Here is a 19,122-nt window from a genome sequence, read left to right on the forward strand (position 1 = left end):
AGATATGAAGAAATTATGATTCTAGGATAGTTGCCCAGTATGTATCCTGTTAAATATGCAACCCAGTATGTAGGGTATGAATAACCTTCATAATAAGGAAACAAGGGTTTCAATCTCAATCACAACCTAAGAAGTAGGTATTCCCAAACCTAACAAAGGTTGTAAATAAAATTAAAGTACATAAAAACTAAAACACAACTACAGAAAGAACTGAAAAAGCACAAACAGTACAAGAAAATTTCCAGTCTTGTGGTTGCGTTTACCCTATAGATCATAATAAAAATGTAAGTACAGCAAGGCAAGCAGATATCGTTCGTTTATTACTGGACTCATGTTCTCTCCTTCACGTTCAAACTCAAACTACTTCTCGGCACCGGCATTACCAGGATGTGTGTGCAAAGCAGCTCCAGCACCGACATTGCCGGAGCTGGCTCCAGTTTTGACGGCCGCGTGTGTAAAGCAGCCCCGGTTCCGGTTTCGGCATTGTCGGTCTAGTAATTGGATAACACTGTGAATACGTGTGCGGTGATTGAGTGCGTGAGTGTATCCCTAATATTTCGATCGTTGTGGAGATTGTTTTTAGATAATTTAATCTGATACTGTTACTTAATAGAAGTTAAATATTTTCAATATGGAGTTTTTAGTAAAAATTAAAAAAGCAACTCTCTTACGTGCTTCCCCAATAAATTCATTTATCAGGAAGCTAATCCTCATGACATGAATTTCGCTGCATTTCCTGATTATCTCACTAAAGCACAATGGGAGGCCAAATTTCCTTCTGGGGGTCTGCGTTGAGTGGGGGTTCAGGAGTTGTCCCGAGTGAAACTGTTTAAAAAATGTTCATACAAAACTCGGTTTTTGAGCATTTTCGTGTATAACTCTCTATAGTATAACATAAGGAGATTAAAAAAAAAAAAAAAAAAAAAAATCCCAGAAAGCTGGGTGCGGGTAGCAAAGCCTCTTCATGTTCCTTTCTCCATAACTAAGGAGGAGCTCTACCGTGGTTTTGAGTCATTATTTAAATAGAAATACAATATTTTAGGCAACATACCCTCCCTCACTCGCTGGTATGTTGAGTCAAAACTGAAATAAAACATGGAAATGTCAAGCAAACTGATCAATTTCACAATAATGACACTTAAAGAAACCAGATCCAAAGTTAAAGTAGGCAATATAACAACAGAAGATTTTGTATATAACCAAAGAGTAAGGCAAGAAGACGGATTGTCAACGACACTCTTTAATATCGCGTTGCATAAGGTCATTAAGGAGATTGACAAGAAAGGGACAATATTTTACAAATTAAGCCAAATCCTTGCATATGCCAACGATGTGATCAAAAGAGCTAGAAGAAATTTATAATAGAATGGTAAATGAAGCGAATAAGATAGGACTGGTCACTAATGCACAAAAAACTAAATTTATGTTAATTACAAGGAAAGAGTTGAGTTGATTTTAGTTTAGCGTCCCTTTCAGCAGCGAGGCTATATGAGACGTGGACTTACTGATTAATGTGGAATCCGAACCACATGAGCTTCCGCCGGGAATCGAACCCGGGTCTCCCACGCCAAAGGCGCGTACGCTAACCGCTTAGCCACGGAGGAGCTAACAAGGAAAGAGAAACAATGTAAAAACATCACAATTAAAGGGAAAGAATTCGAAGCAGTTAGAAACTTTAAGTATCTGGACATGGTGATAAATAACCAAAATAACATGAAAACATCAATCCAAGAACGTATACAAGTAGGAAATAGAGCATACTACGCAAACTTACAGTTACTGAAAAGCAGACGGATGGATAGAACAACTAAAATTAAGGTATACAAAACACTAATTAAACCGATTGTTACATATGGAAGTGAAACTTGGGTTCTAAGGAAGGAAGAAGAAGATACATTAAGAAAATTTGAAAGGAAAATCATACGGAAGATATATGGACCAGTAAGAAGAGAAAACCAATGGATAATAAGAAATAATGAAGAAATAGATAATATACTAGAGAGACAAGATATTGTAAGATTTGTGAAATCGCATAGGCTGAGATGGTTCGGACACCTAGAAATAATGGCATATAACAGAATGCCGAAAAAGGTATTTAACGAAAAGATATACTCCAACAGGAAAAGAGGACGTCTGAAAATGTAAGATGGAAAGAAAATGTAGAGCAAGATCTAAAGATGATGAAGATAAGAGGCTGGAAAGAAATGGTTAAAGATCGAGAAGCTTGGAGACGTGTGGTGAAGGAGGCCATAACTCACCCTGAACTGTAGTGTCAGTTGGTAAGGTAAAGTAAGGACCTCGAAAACTATTAATTCAACATACCCACTCCACTCAAATTCCTAGTGTTGTTGGGGATACCTTTTTGACACAATATTTTTCCTAGATTGTGAGTCATACGCTACCAAGTTTGGTTGAAATTGCTTCAGGTGTTCCAGACTTATATTGAAATATATATAAACATACTGGATACAGAATTATAATGGCGATAACGTATATAGCTATCTTGTAGGAGATCTCGAAAGAAGCAAAAAGTGTCTAGTAAACATAAAGTAGAAAGTGCCTTCTTCCAAAGTTATAAGATGCCAAAAAACGACACAGACAATAAATTTTAAAGCTCTATAACTCGAGAACTATCATACCTATCGTAGTCGTGTCAAGGAATTACAAAGGAACCAGTGCACGTCCTACCTAATTAAGCATGTTTATAATCCTTCTCTAAAGGTACAACGAATTGTACTGTATTAAGGAAGTTGGTGTAAGATAAGGCACTTTTCAGTGCGAATTAAGTATAAACGACAATATTCATGTAGATCCCATTTAAAAATCCTTTAGTTTCTCAGTTAGTAATCAAAAATTACAAATATCACCTTTCTATTAAATATTTTATGTAACAACCAATCTTATTGTAAGGAGTTATGCAACCACACAATACATAATTTAACTTGAAAGTAAAGTTTTTCATATTAAAATGGAATCAAATTTCGATTTTAAAATATAATTTGCTCCGTATGTAGCATATGGACAACGTATGCTCCGTACAGATTTCCATAGTAAACGTAAGGAATCCGTATATTTGTACAATATATCACTGTTCGTATAACGGGTTTTTTTTCGGTGTGGCGAAAAAAAATATAAAAATACCCCTGTGCCTCCCTTGAAACGGAAATATTCGAAAATGATGGGAAAATTGTCCGTTTATTTGTCATGACGGTATTATGTACCGAGTTCCATCTTCCTAACTTACCGGACTCGTAAGGTACTATTTTTTTTGGGGGGGGGGGCATAAATTATGACATCCCCCACTATCTCTTTAGGATATGAATTTGAAAGTAACTTGATAAAAACATAGTTCGAGGCGGGCCGGTAGCCAGCCCAAAAATGTAGGGAGGGGAGTAGAAGTTAGGGGGGCCCGACCCAACTATATTATAGTTCATCACCATATTATAGTTCATTTGCAAGCCTACCGTAAAAATTTTAGGGGGGCAGTGAAAATTTAGGGGGGGCCGGCCCGCCCTAGCCCCCCGTGGTGGATACAGGCCTGGTTCGAGGTAGGTTGGACTTATAACTAAGGGATGTCTCATAAATAACGCAACTAACCAACCGCAAGAATATGTTTCTTCTTCGATATTGCTGTATTGCAGCCGGAAATGATACATAATAACTGGCACTTCTGGTTTCAGTATTGATCTTCATAGAGGAGAAACACTAAGATTCTATCAAGTAATGGCTCTTTGATATGGGTTCAGCGTCCGAGTAATAAATTCTATCTTTGATGCTTTTCCTCCATTGTAACCAGTGATTACGGGACACGGTTGCTCAGTGGTGATACGTGAAGTCTCTGGTTCGACTCCCGGCCTACTAAGTTTGTGGTGGACAACATCATGTTTGGTAGGTTTTCTCGGAGTACCCTGTTTTCTCACCAATTCTGCCACAATCATTCAATTGCCTTCATCATTCGTCTCCCGTAGCCTAACAAACATAAACGTTTGTTACATACATACATAAACATTCAGTGGTAGAGCGTCCACCTCCGGTGCTTGGGGTCCCTGGTTCGATCCCAGTTCGCGCCGTGTGGACTTTGTGGTGGACAAACACCGTTCTCGGGGTTTTCTCGGGGGTTCTCCCGTTTCTTCCTACTTTCTTCATTCCACCATTTCATTCATTTCTCAGAATCACCGTCTCCTTTAGCCTACCCGTCATAATCGTGGGACGTAAAACTCAAAGATTTCATTTCATTTTTTCATTTTTCAACCAGTATTTATTGATGTACCAGACTGGACTCTCGCTATTCCGGTCATCTTTTGCAAAGAGGGTTGCTGGATTACCGAAAGTGCCGGATTATTGAGAGTGTCTGAAATTGAATTTAACACATATATTACTATACTTTGTTAAATATAAGGTTACGTACATTATCACAGGAAAAATAGAGAAACTTAATGCTTGAGATTGTATGTGGATTATCGCTCACTATGAAACATGTCCCGAATGCTCTGTTGAAGTAATGAAGGTGCTGGACGGTGGAATGCATTATTACCCAACCACTTTCCAAGCAACAAAAAATGGAAGCCACGATACTACACTGAGAAAAATGTTATCCGGACAGTAGTATATTGTACAGGCACATGCTAATATACGGTATCCTTATATTTACTACATATATCAATATGCTATCCATATAATACATATTAACTGCCCCTTTTCCCGCATAAATGTTACATCATTCCGTTGCGGGATGTCTGATATCTAACAATCTTCCATATACTACATACGCAGCACCGTAACTTAGATTTTTCCTGGCGGAGGAGGGGGCAAGCATTTATATAAAGATAACCAAGAAAGTTCTGTCGCTTTTTCACCCACTACCTTCGAACATCGATATCTCACCTAAGACGTACCTGGAAGATTAAAAATAGTCCTCATTAGCATCGACAAACTTCTGCCAAAGTTCTGAAAGGCCATGGATTCCATCGCGGTAGAACTTGGTGGGCCGTGAAGCGAAGAAGATACCAAGTGCATTTTGCACGTCTACTAAGGATTTGAACTTTCGTTCTCTAAGGAGATTGTCCAAGGAATGGAACAGGTGATAATTGGAAGGAGTAATGTCCAGGGAGTAATGGCAGATGCAATAGTGTTTCCCATCCAAGGTGTAGAATGGAGTCCTGGGTCATCCTACCCACGTGGGGCTTAGCGTTGTCCTGTAACAGGAGTACCCCTTTGCGATTCAGAAATGCTGACTCCAGAGTTTTGAGTTTTTCTTGAACTAGGCTCAACTGCTGACAGTACATAGTTGCACTGATGCTCTGACCAGAAGGTGGCAGTTCCCGATACACGATTCGCGAGCAGTCCACGAAACACATAGGAGGACCTTCCTCTGGTGTAGTGCTGGTTTTGACTGTTTTGGAACCGATTCATGGTATGCTGACCAATGATGACAGCGCCGTGGAGCTTCGTGCAGAACCCATTTTTCTCATCACAAGTCAACACCCTGTCCACAAATGACTTCTTCCTCAGACGAGACAGCAAAGAGACATAGTTGTTTGCTCGCGTTGCCTTCTCGCCCCGAGTCATATCATGTGGGACCCATCGACCCAACTTGTAGTGCTTCCCGAGTTGATGGAGGTGCTGCCGAATGGTTTCTCCGCTCACACGGAATTGTAGTCCCAGTTCCTCACATGTCCGGCCACTGTTAGCCTCAATTGCTGCCTGAAGATCTTCATTTTGTACACATGTTAGTCTTCCGGCACGTGGTACGTCTTTGAGTGTTTCGTCACTGTCCTTAAACTTGTTAAACTACCGCTGCACTGTCCGTGTAGTCACGAAACCCTCACCAAAGGCCTGGCATATCTTCCGCTCCGTTTCAGTGGCGTTTGACGCCAATTTGAACTCGTACAGCACATACGCCCTTATGACGCTCTGTGGAGGTCCCATGTTCACTCTGTCCTTACGCACGTTCACGGTGTAACTGAACTGCTACAAGCAGGTAGTATGTTGGATATACCCACACCAACAACTGATCTTCGCCTTATCTCCATTCGCATTTAACTCACGGTGTGAAGGCCAATGGAACACAGACCTCCCCAAAAAGCGACAGAACTTTCTTGGTTATCTTTGTATTTGGTCCCCATAGAAAAAGCTGTTTCTTGAAAATAGGTTCCTCCTTTCCATCTTTCTCGTACTCTTTGTAGGTCCCTGGAGCCTGTAGTCCCTTCCCAACGTCAAGGTCTACGGGGACATTAGTTACGGCCCTGAACCCGTTCTATACTAGACAAATTAATTAAGGGGACAATTTGACAATTCTCAAAGATACACTAATAAACATTATTTCTAAGGCCCCTAATAGTAGACATTGTAACTGAAATGGTCTCACAACTCATTTCTGTTTTATTTACCTTTTGTGTGCTGTTTTGTTTATGTAATGTAATGAACCTGTTTGCTGCTTCATTTACAATTTCATGTTCGTATCATATATGGAGTAAGAAAATTTAAGAGTCTTAAAGTGGACGCCCTCCAACGGCAGTGAGCTTCCCTGGGAGGGCAGTTGGCTCCTGGCCCCAAAAGTTACGGCCCTGTACATACGTATACGTTTTTGCATACGACAGCTATATGTTACATAGGTCTATCTGTATATGAGATCCTGACCGCCTGTATGTGAAATTTACATATGTAACCTACGTTTTTACGCACGCCACCTACGATTTTTTTCTCAATATGTATTTTTCCGTATGCGGCAGACGACAGATGTGAGACAGGATTACTGAAAGGACGGACTATAGTACTCGCGCCGAGTCGTGAAGCTTAGGCTGTAAACCAATCATAGAAATATTTTGCTTGAGCTCCGATGCATCGGAAAACTTCGGTACAATTCGTGGAGCCGCTTCCCGAGCGCACACTTGGGGAAACGTCAAACAGCTGAAATTCACCAACAATGTTGCCAAACTTTGAAGACATAGTAAATGAATATTTAAAAAAGAATTTAAATATTACCAATAATAACACCCCACAACACTAACCAGTGTAACAATTGTTCTAAAATGGTAACAATAACACGAATAGTAACAACGAAAATAGAACGCAATAAAAAAAAAAACAATTAACAAAACGGAACTTGGCGCGAATACTATAGCTACTAATGGCCGGATTGGCGAGAGTCTAGTGTACGTACTCAGAACCATATCCAGGGGGCATGGAAGGGCCGGACCACCCTAAATTTTTTCTGGCCCCCTCAAATTTTCTCGGTAGGCTTGCAAATGAACTATAACGCTATATGGTGATGAACTATAATATAGTTGGATCGACCCCACCTAACTTCTACCGGCTCCCCTACATTTGGGGGCTAGCTACGGGCCTGACGTACTTCAAGTTTGAATATTGATTTCCTATAGTTTTGAATACCGTAGTTTCAAACTGTGAAACAAAACTCACTTGTTATATATTAGATTTCAATTTCTAAGGCTTAATGATTTTAAGTATCTACTCATGAATAAGATAGTGAGTCTACTAAATAGTTTATAGAGACAACTAAATAAATAATATACTTACTGGTTGCCTATTTGCATTATTTGTCCTTTCGACCTGGGTCCTCAATATATCATTTACGTGTCGAGCAGTTTTCTTAAACGTATAGAAAGAGTCCAGTAGATATATGCATTTGCAGCATGCCTTCGGAGGAAGATTATCCGTTTCGGAAACCTGAAAGTGATAAACAGAATTTTTTTTAAAAAAAATTAACAAAAGTAAAGTATAGTTTTAAACAATTTGTTAGCAGACGACAGCAAAGCTTCAATATACAACACAGCACACTGAAAAGAAAAGGAACAAATTGGTCTCTCTGAATATAAATGGAGCAATAACACAGCACAATCAGTGGTGCCAATCCAGGCCCGAAGCTAGCCACGGAGGTTTGGGGGGGGGGGGCATGAATGTTAGGGAGGGCCAAGTCATTAAAAAATTTTCTTACAGATATCGAAATTGTGTTTTTTGTATTAATAATAGCATTTTGTGTTGATGTCTGGAGGGGCCAAGAAAAGTTTAGGGGAGGCCAAGCCCCTAGCCCCCCTCTGGTTGCGGGCTTGTGCCAATCTCAAAAATTATAAAACTCCCATCTAGAATACAGAAATTCCCATTTTGCTCTTCAATATCCCACGCTATACTAATTATACAAAATGTTCAAAATTTATGAAATATTATACTGTTTGTCAATCACTTTCTTCAATATGTGAGTTAATTATCCGTAAAATCCGACCTTCTGTGACGTAGCTTATGAATAAGTATCTTCCTTAACTGAAAGAGATAACTGAAAATGTTCGCGAGAACAAGTATATTTTGTTGTCAGAATGGTCCGTATCCTAGAGACCTGCACGGGCCGAATTTTTCGGCCCGAGCCCAATCCAGCCCGGGCCCGAAAAATTTTCGAGATTTTCGGCCCGAGTCCGGCCCGGCCCGGCCCGATAAGTTTTTTGAAATTCTTGGTCCAAGCCTGGCCCGGGCCCGAAAATTTTTAAAAGTTTTTGGCCCGACCCGGCCCGATTATTTTTTAAAAAATTTAGCTCGAGCCCCAATCTTTCTGAAAATTTAGTATTAAACTCGACCTAACTCTCAGAAATATTTTCTAAACTCTGGTTCACGACCTGACGCTTGCCTCCCGAATGGTACCATTGCCTCCTAGAACTATGCCTGTCATCGAGAGAAAAAAAACTCAATTTCCTGTAACTGAAATCTACTTTGCGCCGAAGAATTTTGTTGGTGTCGATTAAGTAAATAGACGAAAAATCCCATATACAAATTTCTACGAAAATTCCCTTTATCCCCATTTGAAAAATATAAAAAATCCCACAAAATGGAAATTTTCCCACGAATTGGCATCAGTGATGGACAATTTATGCAAGTACGTCATTAAAGGTTTCTCGTTACAATAGGATTGAAATTACTTGGTTTCGAGGTCCAATAATCCGTATGTTGAAGTATTTTCCTGTTTTCTATTCAGTGTGTGATGGTTTTAATTGTTCGATCTTACGGATTTCTTTTTACATAGTTGCCCACGAGAGGAGACAGAGTTCATTCAATAGAAGCCACTGTCAGAACAGGGGTATCACAATACCTGTTTGAAACGAGACAGAGTTCATTCAACAGAAGCCACTTTCGGAGTAGGGATATCACAACACCTGTTTGAAACGAGACAGAGTTCATTCAATAGAAGCCACTTTCGGAGTAGGGATATCACAACACCTGTTTGAAACGAGACAGAGTTCATTCAATAGAAGCCACTTTCGGAGTAGGGATATCACAACACCTGTTTGAAACGAGACAGAGTTCATTCAATAGAAGCCACTTTCGGAGTAGGGATATCACAACACCTGTTTGAAACGAGACAGAGTTCATTCAATAGAAGCCACTTTCGGAGTAGGGATATCACAATACCTGTTTGAAACGAGACAGAGTTCATTCAATAGAAGCCACTTTCGGAGTAGGGATATCACAACACCTGTTTGAAACGAGACAGAGTTCATTCAATAGAAGCCACTTTCGGAGTAGGGATATCACAACACCTGTTTGAAACGAGACAGAGTTCATTCAATAGAAGCCACTTTCGGAGTAGGGATATCACAACACCTGTTTGAAACGAGACAGAGTTCATTTAACAGAAGCCACTTTCAGAGTAGGGATATCACAATACCTGTTTGAAACGAGACAGCGTTCATTCAATAGAAGCTACTTTCAGAGTAGGGATATCACAACACGTGTTTGAAATGAGACAGAGTTCATTCAATAGAAGCCACTTTCAGAGTAGGGATATCACAACACGTGTTTGAAATGAGACAACATCATTCAATATAGAAATGGGCACGAGTCGAGTCAAAGGTAATTTTCTCTAGTCGAGTTTCGAGCCAGTCACTTTTTTCGAGGTCGAGTTTCGAGTCGAGTCGAGTTTGATAAATAGCTCGCTCGTTCAGCTCGTTTTAACTCGTTTGAAATCATGGCCTGATTATAGACTGGAAAGCTAAAACCATGAGAAATATAAGCAGTATTGTGGAATGCTTTTAGTGTTGCTCACGACAAGGGGCACTACTCGCATCTCGTCTCGTCTCTATAATGAGACCACAAAAGATTTTTATAACGAGACAGTCTCGAATGTCGTGAGCATCAATATGTTCATGTGTAATTCTTACCATCAAGGCTGAGATCTGCACGGTCGAATTTTTGAACCCGGACAGAAGCCGAACCGGGTAGTGATGTCAAACCGGCTCAGCTCGGTTCAATTGAGCGCACACTCTAGCTGGCTCGGTTGGGATGAGCCAACAATTCGGCTCAATTGAGCCGATGGTTGTGATGAGCCACCGAGTCTGTTTCGGTGAATCATCGGCTCGAGCTAGCTCTATTAAAATTAATCCATCGGCTTGGTTCGACTCGACTCAACTAATCCTCGTGGGCAACCTTGCAGGGTTCCACATGGCTATTTAAATGTCTTTGCTTTATGAAGATCGGTAAAGCACCTACCAATCATATGGGCGACCCGGGTTCGATTGCTGGAGGCGGAAACTTTTATTGCTCTTCCCTTCTTTCAAAGGGGCTCTGAGGTTCACCTAACCTTTTCATAGAAGGTTGAAAAGTGGGGGCAAAACCGCTCACAGATTTTATGATCCCCCAGATAAACTTTTGGCAAGAACTTAAAACCTGAAAATCCATAAATAGTGTTGCTCAGAAGACGAAATGAGCGAGATTTTCTATTTTCGTCTTCTCTTAACTTTTGTAGAGGTCAAGTCTTGTCTCGTCTCGATTCTCGAAAAGCTATTCTCGTCTCATTTTATAAACTTGTGTACAGAATTTATAGCTTGATTTCATCTAGAAGTTGATCAGAATCCTCCCGTGTCACGAGAGGTTCACCAAGGGGTGTGATATAACAACATGCAAACTATATTTATTTTCGGAGTATATTGTGTAATAAGGAGTTGCGTATTCTTAAATGTTGATAAATACTGTTTATTGTGTTCGTACAATCACTTTATCAGTTTATGGTTTTTATATTATAAATTGTGTAATAGTAAAATATTGTCTGAGATCAAAAACTTGGGTGAACTAGCGTTGCCCATTATATTCGTTGAAAGTTGTTACTTTGTCTTGAATTTAGAAAGATATTTCCCACCTCGTAAGCAAAGGCAACACTAACCATAATTGAATGAAGAGACCTTTAATTTTTTCGAGGTTTTCCAAAGATTCGAACCCCTGACATATGTCGATGCGTTCTGTCTTATGGCCAGCCCTACCAGCAGAAGTAGAAAAACACGACAGCGACACTAATCATAATTGAATGAAGAGAACTTTACATGAGAGTGACACGAATCATAATTGAATGAAGAGAACTTTACATGATAATGACTACTCTTCAAGTATAGAGCAAAATACTTTAAAATACATATAACATGATATACACCTCACCTATTTAGAATAAAATTATATCTATAACTAAAAATGTCCCTACCTGGGTGCCCTTGTGACATTTTATTATAGAATAAGTACATTTTTGTGACTGGCGATACATCCAATGCATGCGTTGAGAGATGGAATATGTTGTTATGGGGTCTTATTGCTCTATGTGGGACGTGAATTTTAATTTCTGATAATAAATATTTTGAATCTACTATATTATGAATTATTTTTGTAAGAAAGATAAAAATTAAATGAGTTCTCCTGCTTTCAAGTGATTGCAATGAATATTTGCTTAGAAGATCTCCACACTTCTTAAATTTCGGATATATTCATGTTTCTTTATATGTTAAAAAGTGCACAAATTTATTGTGAATATTTTCGATTTTGTTTAGAACCCCATATTATCGCTGTTCTACCTTAGATCTTACATAGGCAATGTATAGTGTTTTGAGAACATTGGTGTTAGAAAAATCACTTCCTAATCTCATCACAAAGCCAAAGTTCCTAAAGGCCTCACCAACTACTCTGTTGACATGAATATCGAATGATAGGTTTGAGTGCAGAGTGATTCCAAGATCAGTTATATAATCCACTCCCTCAGTTGGTGTTTGATTAATAGTATACACATTGCGCACATAGTTCCTTTTCCTGGTGTATATTGCTACTTCGTATTTTTTTTTTTTTTTTTAATATTTAGCAGTAACTTCTTTGATTCACATTATTGGAAAATAGAATTTATGTCGCTTTATAAAGAAATAGCTTCTAATTCCTTAGAGGTAAAAGATAAGAATGCAGAAAATTGTCCACTGAATAAGTGTTTGACTTATTTTATTTAATATAAATATGGGCGCCCGAAGGGGAGGCAGGGTGGAGCCCGCCCCCGATGGCTCACGAAAATGTATACGTAATATAGCAAGCCACGTATATTAAATACCAGACATAATATTGCAACCATGGAATGGACCCCTCCCTAGAAAATTTTCTTCGGGCGCTCCTGAATATAAATGAATGAAATTCAAGGAAATCGAGCACTTGGCCCCAACCACATAATACAACCACCTTTCTCTTCAACAAGCGTTTTCCTATTTTACACATCTGATCCATCACCATACATGCAAAAAATCACAGAAATTGAGGGAGTACATGCTGGAAACGAAAACATCAGAACATAATTTGGAGTGGATACGTCTAACTGGGAAACAAGGCCAATTGCATGAAATACAAAATGTACTACTATTGCTTTTAAAAACATCAGCACGAAAAGAACAGAAATTTATAATTAATATACTTACCACTTGATGAGTCCATTATCACATATCACGAAAGCATTGTCGGGAAGGAAAAATAAACAATAAATAATATATATAAAATTAGCCCATTAGCATTTAGTTCTTATTCACCTTTGTTTAAAATTCAAAAAATTTGAAATCTAATATGACAGCTTGAATGTATGGTAAGTGCATAATGTATTACTAAACCCGAATTAGTCAACTGGAAAATTGCAAAATCTTTACAAACAATATTCACGAAGAATTTGAAGCCTGAATCTGTTATGTTATATTGTTACGAAACATGATCACTTACTGTGGGGAAGATCGCATTTAGTTTTTGAAAATAAAATTCTGAGAATATTCAGACCCAAGAGGGACGGGAATGGTGAAAACTTTATAATGAGAACCTGCATAATTTATACGGTTTATCTAACATTGTTATGATCATTAAGTCTAGGAGGGTTAGGTGGAGCCACAATGAAAGAAGTAAGAACGCTTTCGAAATTTTAAGTGGAAAACCAATCGGAAAAGGACCATTAGGAAGACCTAGGCGCAGGTAAGACGAGCTCGCAGAAATAGGAATACAAAGTAGAAACTGGATCCAATCGGTTAGAAGCCAATTGAGAACTTTTGTGAATGTGGGATTGAACCTCCGGGTTTGATAGATCATGCAGTTAGTTAGTAATAACAAATAAAGAGTTAGTTACAAATAAAAAATTCCAGATAGGTTTACGGTATTTCTATTACATTACTATTACTACAACTACAACAACAACTACTACTAGTAGTAGTAGTAATCCTTCCCAGTAAGTACGGGGGATCAGTGGTAGTGTGCTTACTTCCGGTGTGTAAGATCCCTCGTTCGATCTCCGGTCAAGTAAGTTTGTGGTGGACAACATCGTGTACGGGGTTTTCTCGGGGTACATCCGATTCCTCCCACATTTCATTCCACCAATTCTTGCCTTAATCATCGTCTCTCTGAGCCTAACGGGGTTAATTGCGGGATGTTAAACTGAACAATTTTATTTCATTTTTCATTTCCTTCCCAGTAAGCAAATAGATCTACAGTAAGTCTACGTTTGTCTTTCATTTCCCTTGATAGACTTCAACTTAAAGATTCTTTCTATGTGTGGCTTTGTCAAGTTTAAATTTTAAGTCGTGCTGCGAGTTCAGATAGCCCTAAAGTATAAACTTGTATATGTTTAAACTAGTGGTGGGCACAAAAACCGGTTTTTCGGTTTCCGGTTTTTAGAAAAACCGAAACCGGTTTTTGAAAATTTCGGTTTTCTTCAAAAACCGGTTCGGTTTTCTCCAAAACCGGTTCGGTTTTTCACCTGATCCGGTTTCGGTTTTCTTCAAAACCGATTCCGGTTTTCTTTCAAAATTTGTTCTATTTCTGACCAGAATGGTGTTTCGTTGTTCTCCGGAAACCGAATCCATTTCCAAAGAAATAGTCTTATGTGTTTTCGAAAAGTTTTCATCGAAACCAGTTTCGATGAAAACCGAACCGGTTTTGGAGAAAATCGAAACCGGTTTCGGTGAAAAACCGAACCGGTTTTTGGAGAAAACCGAAATGCCGGTTTTCGGGTTTCGATTTTTATAGAAACCGGTTTTCGGTTTTTGTAAAAACCGGTTTTGCCCATCCCTAGTTTAAACCAGATGTAAGAATGAAGGCTGCACAAAAATAAGTGCGAATTAGACTTACCCTTAGAGATTCTTCCTGGGTATTGCTTTGCCACGTGTAAATTTTAAGTCATACTCTACAGGTGTGTGAATTTAAAGAAATTTTAAGGCTAGCCTTATATTATGCATTATTGGCAAGTCTGAGATAAGCTTGCAATCGAGGAATTACTCCAGCTGTGCAAATGCAAGCTTGTGCAAATATGCAGACTTAGCCTTAAAGGCTTGAGATACGCTATTAAAAGTCTGGAATGATATTAGACTTCAATAAGTTCCGAGCTATTAAAAGTCTGGAATGGTATTAAAGTTTAATAAGTTGCGAGCTATTAAAAGTCTGGAATGGTATTAGAGTTCAATTAGTTGCGATCTATTAAAAGTCTGGAATGGTATTAAAGTTCAATAAGTTGCGAGCTATTAAAAGTCTGGAATGGTATTAGAGTTCAATTAGTTGCGATCTATTAAAAGTCTGGAATGGTATTAAAGTTCAATAAGTTGCGAGCTATTAAAAGTCTGGAATGGTATTAGAGTTCAATTAGTTGCGATCTATTAAAAGTCTGGAATGGTATTAAAGTTCAATAAGTTGCGAGCTATTAAAAGTCTGGAATGGTATTAAAGTTCAATTAGTTGCGATCTATTAAAAGTCTGGAATGGTATTAAAGTTCAATAAGTTGCGAGCTATTAAAAGTCTGGAATGGTATTAAAGTTCAATTAGTTGCGATCTATTAAAAGTCTGGAATGGTATTAAAGTTCAATAAGTTGCGAGCTATTAAAAGTCTGGAATGGTATTAAAGTTCAATTAGTTGCGATCTATTAAAAGTCTGGAATGGTATTAAAGTTCAATAAGTTGCGAGCTATTAAAAGTCTGGAATGGTATTAAAGTTCAATTAGTTGCGATCTATTAAAAGTCTGGAATGGTATTAAAGTTCAATAAGTTGCGAGCTATTAAAAGTCTGGAATGGTATTAAAGTTCAATAAGTTGCGAGCTATTAAAAGTCTGGAATGGTATTAAAGTTCAATAAGTTGCGAGCTATTAAAAGTCTGGAATGGTATTAGAGTTCAATTAGTTGCGATCTATTAAAAGTCTGGAATGGTATTAAAGTTCAATAAGTTGCGAGCTATTAAAAGTCTGGAATGGTATTAAAGTTCAATTAGTTGCGATCTATTAAAAGTCTGGAATGGTATTAAAGTTCAATAAGTTGCGAGCTATTAAAAGTCTGGAATGGTATTAAAGTTCAATTAGTTGCGATCTATTAAAAGTCTGGAATGGTATTAAAGTTCAATAAGTTGCGAATTATTAAAAGTCTGGAATGGTATTAAAGTTCAATTAGTTGCGATCTATTAAAAGTCTGGAATGGTATTAAAGTTCAATAAGTTGCGAGCTATTAAAAGTCTGGAATGGTATTAAAGTTCAATTAGTTGCGATCTATTAAAAGTCTGGAATGGTATTAAAGTTCAATAAGTTGCGAGCTATTAAAAGTCTGGAATGGTATTAAAGTTCAATTAGTTGCGAGCTATTAAAAGTCTGGAATGGTATTAAAGTTCAATAAGTTGCGAGCTATTAAAAGTCTGGAATGGTATTAGAGTTCAATTAGTTGCGATCTATTAAAAGTCTGGAATGGTATTAAAGTTCAATAAGTTGCGAGCTATTAAAAGTCTGGAATGGTATTAAAGTTCAATTAGTTGCGATCTATTAAAAGTCTGGAATGGTATTAAAGTTCAATAAGTTGCGAGCTATTAAAAGTCTGGAATGGTATTAAAGTTCAATTAGTTGCGATCTATTAAAAGTCTGGAATGGTATTAAAGTTCAATAAGTTGCGAGCTATTAAAAGTCTGGAATGGTATTAAAGTTCAATTAGTTGCGATCTATTAAAAGTCTGGAATGGTATTAAAGTTCAATAAGTTGCGAGCTATTAAAAGTCTGGAATGGTATTAAAGTTCAATTAGTTGCGATCTATTAAAAGTCTGGAATGGTATTAAAGTTCAATAAGTTGCGAGCTATTAAAAGTCTGGAATGGTATTAAAGTTCAATTAGTTGCGATCTATTAAAAGTCTGGAATGGTATTAAAGTTCAATAAGTTGCGAGCTATTAAAAGTCTGGAATGGTATTAAAGTTCAATTAGTTGCGATCTATTAAAAGTCTGGAATGGTATTAAAGTTCAATAAGTTGCGAGCTATTAAAAGTCTGGAATGGTATTAAAGTTCAATTAGTTGCGATCTATTAAAAGTCTGGAATGGTATTAAAGTTCAATAAGTTGCGAGCTATTAAAAGTCTGGAATGGTATTAGAGTTCAATTAGTTGCGATCTATTAAAAGTCTGGAATGGTATTAAAGTTCATTAAGTTGCGAGCTATTAAAAGTCTGGAATGTTATTAGGGTTGAATAAGTAGCTTTTATGTTTTCATATGTATTAGTAAGTAAATAGAATTGGGAGGTTATGTACCGAGAAATAATAACTACAATAATTATTGATGTGGCAAGAGAAGATGTAGAGTCCCCCTCGAATCTTTAAAAAAGTAATAATTCTTACATTAGTTCTTATTCGAAATCGAAATAGCGAAAAAAGACATGTTAAAAATTGTACATCGTGCCTTATAAAATGCCTTTCAATTAGCATTCTCCAAAACGAAACGAGAGACAAGGCAAGAAGCACATTTTTAAATTCGAGAAAGACAATAAATTTCTTGAGCCCCGTGAGCAACACTTGTTTACCTAAGTCTCACGTGGTCTCAAACACCGTTTGAGTGTTTACGTGCATGGGCGGCGATTAGGGGGGGGCAAAGGGGGGCAGTTGCCCCCTACTTTTCTGAAATGGCCTATTAATGTATATAGTTTCAACCAGAAAAATTTGTATATTAACATTGATATACAAATATTCAGATCATGTCTTGCCCCCCCCCACTTTTAACGTCCAATCGCCGCCACTGTTTACGTGGTTCATAGTATAAAGCTATATATTGATAAAATGCTTGTGAATACAATGAAAATTTATTTATACACGTTTAAAGATACGAATTCATTATACAGTCTTGGCGGCTGGTGCTATAGATTACATACAGTGGCGGCCCGGACGTTAAAAGTGCGGGACAAGATACGATCTGAATAATTTTTTTTATACCAATGTTATTTTCCCTGTTTGTTTCTAACACTTTGTTTGAAGAAACGTTATATAACTAATAGGATACTATCTTTTTCAGTTAAAATACCGTATATTGTATTTCATATTTTATTAAGTAAATTGACAACAACAACGCAAACTAGCCCTTTGTACTCTTAAACAACGAAAGTGTAAGAAGAGATTTGATTCCTTGCTCATGAACATCTTAAAATTCTGTCTGGAAAATTGTGTGATTAAAATTATTTAATAACAAATTTTGTAAAACAACTAAATAGAAAGGATAACATTAATCATAGTAATGAATAATGAGGCTTATTTTGTAGAAGTTATATTGAAACTGGGGATTAATGAACAACTTAATTTTTTAATTCCACGCATGTCATTAAATGTATGTTGTTACTCTTAGAAAATGAACGACAGTAAATACTACAAGCATATGCTATGGCATTTAAAGAAATACGCAATTGCAATATTAATTGTTTTGAATAGAAATTCAAACGCAATACGTACTCAAAGCCACGGCAAATATTATATGGCACCATTTTTTCTATGAATCGGTAATACATACGAAGACTTTACATTTTCAAATGAAGCAATATATATATTAAAGGGTCACTTCAAAAAAAAGTGGGGCCCGCTTTCCTCCTAATCGTTGCCCCTGATTACGTAGTTGTGCATTTTTTAACAACAAAGGAATTTTTAAATACGAAAGTAGTATTTCAGTAATATAAACCTTTATTTTCCGCTGCAAAATAATATTGATACACCACTAAAATGAAAGAAAGAGGTTTGCATTTCCAGTTGCAACAAGCGTTGCAACTATATTCAGTAACATTAAGCTTACGGCAGGGACTTCCTATTAATTAACATAGAAAAACGAATTTATACCTGCATCGCTCCTATCTTCTTGTATTGTCGTCCGTACACCTGCAACTGCAACCACTTCTACAATCGCAAGTGTTGCCTCCTGTAATAGTTACGAATTTCTCCACTTGGCGCTTGAGTGGAGGAATTGGAAGGTGGCAGCTATTGGCGATTGATAGGTGGGTGAGTCGCGGCAGCGTGGAAAAAGAGGCTGATTCATGAAAAAAACAACAACAACAACAACAAAAAACGCAGCAACGTTTCTTCCATGCATAATTTTGAGGGTTCGGGGGCTTTGTCTCCCTGGAGCTAACAAAAAATTAAATTGCTATTGTCAATATACCAAAATAATGTCCCAGTGCAACCTCCTCATATTGTGATTTTGCTCCTCCCCGGCCATATTTTTTGTAAGAAGGCCTGGGTGGTATCTCGAAAAAAATGTATTAGAGCAGCAGCGTTACTTTATTGCTTGAACAGACCAAAGTACATAAGGCTTGTTGGCCTGCAGATTCTGTTTTTATTTATTTATTTATTTTTGGATTGAGAGACGTCAGATTATGTGTTACGGTGGTTTTATAGGGTAGTTTTAAGTTTTCATTATAGGCGAACCAGAAGAATTATCAAAATAGAAAATAATTCCATATTTTAATTCTATGGCCAGTTTGGTGCAATTTTAAAGAATCTATACTGTCTCAGATTGGCTCTCTCTCAAGCAAAATATTTTCCTTTCTTTTAGTATTGCTATACATACCAACCACTTCTATACCT

The 19,122-nt window shown here is 37.6% G+C and overlaps 1 protein-coding gene across 3 annotated transcripts in view; it reads right to left on the reverse strand.

Annotated features, from left to right (window-relative positions):
- Positions 1–19,122, reverse strand: part of LOC145684924 (uncharacterized) — a 204,000-nt gene that overhangs the window by 40,891 nt on the left and 143,987 nt on the right. For all 3 annotated transcript variants that reach the window (XM_081757278.1, XM_081757277.1, XM_081757276.1), the window contains exon 2: positions 7,540–7,689. In XM_081757278.1, coding sequence (XP_081613404.1) covers positions 7,540–7,689 — 150 coding nt within the window. The remainder of the gene's footprint in view (positions 1–7,539; positions 7,690–19,122) is intronic.

Source organism: Thermobia domestica, chromosome 5 (assembly GCF_964235325.1).
Source record: "Thermobia domestica chromosome 5, izTheDome1.hap1.1, whole genome shotgun sequence".
Taxonomy (NCBI): domain Eukaryota; kingdom Metazoa; phylum Arthropoda; class Insecta; order Zygentoma; family Lepismatidae; genus Thermobia; species Thermobia domestica.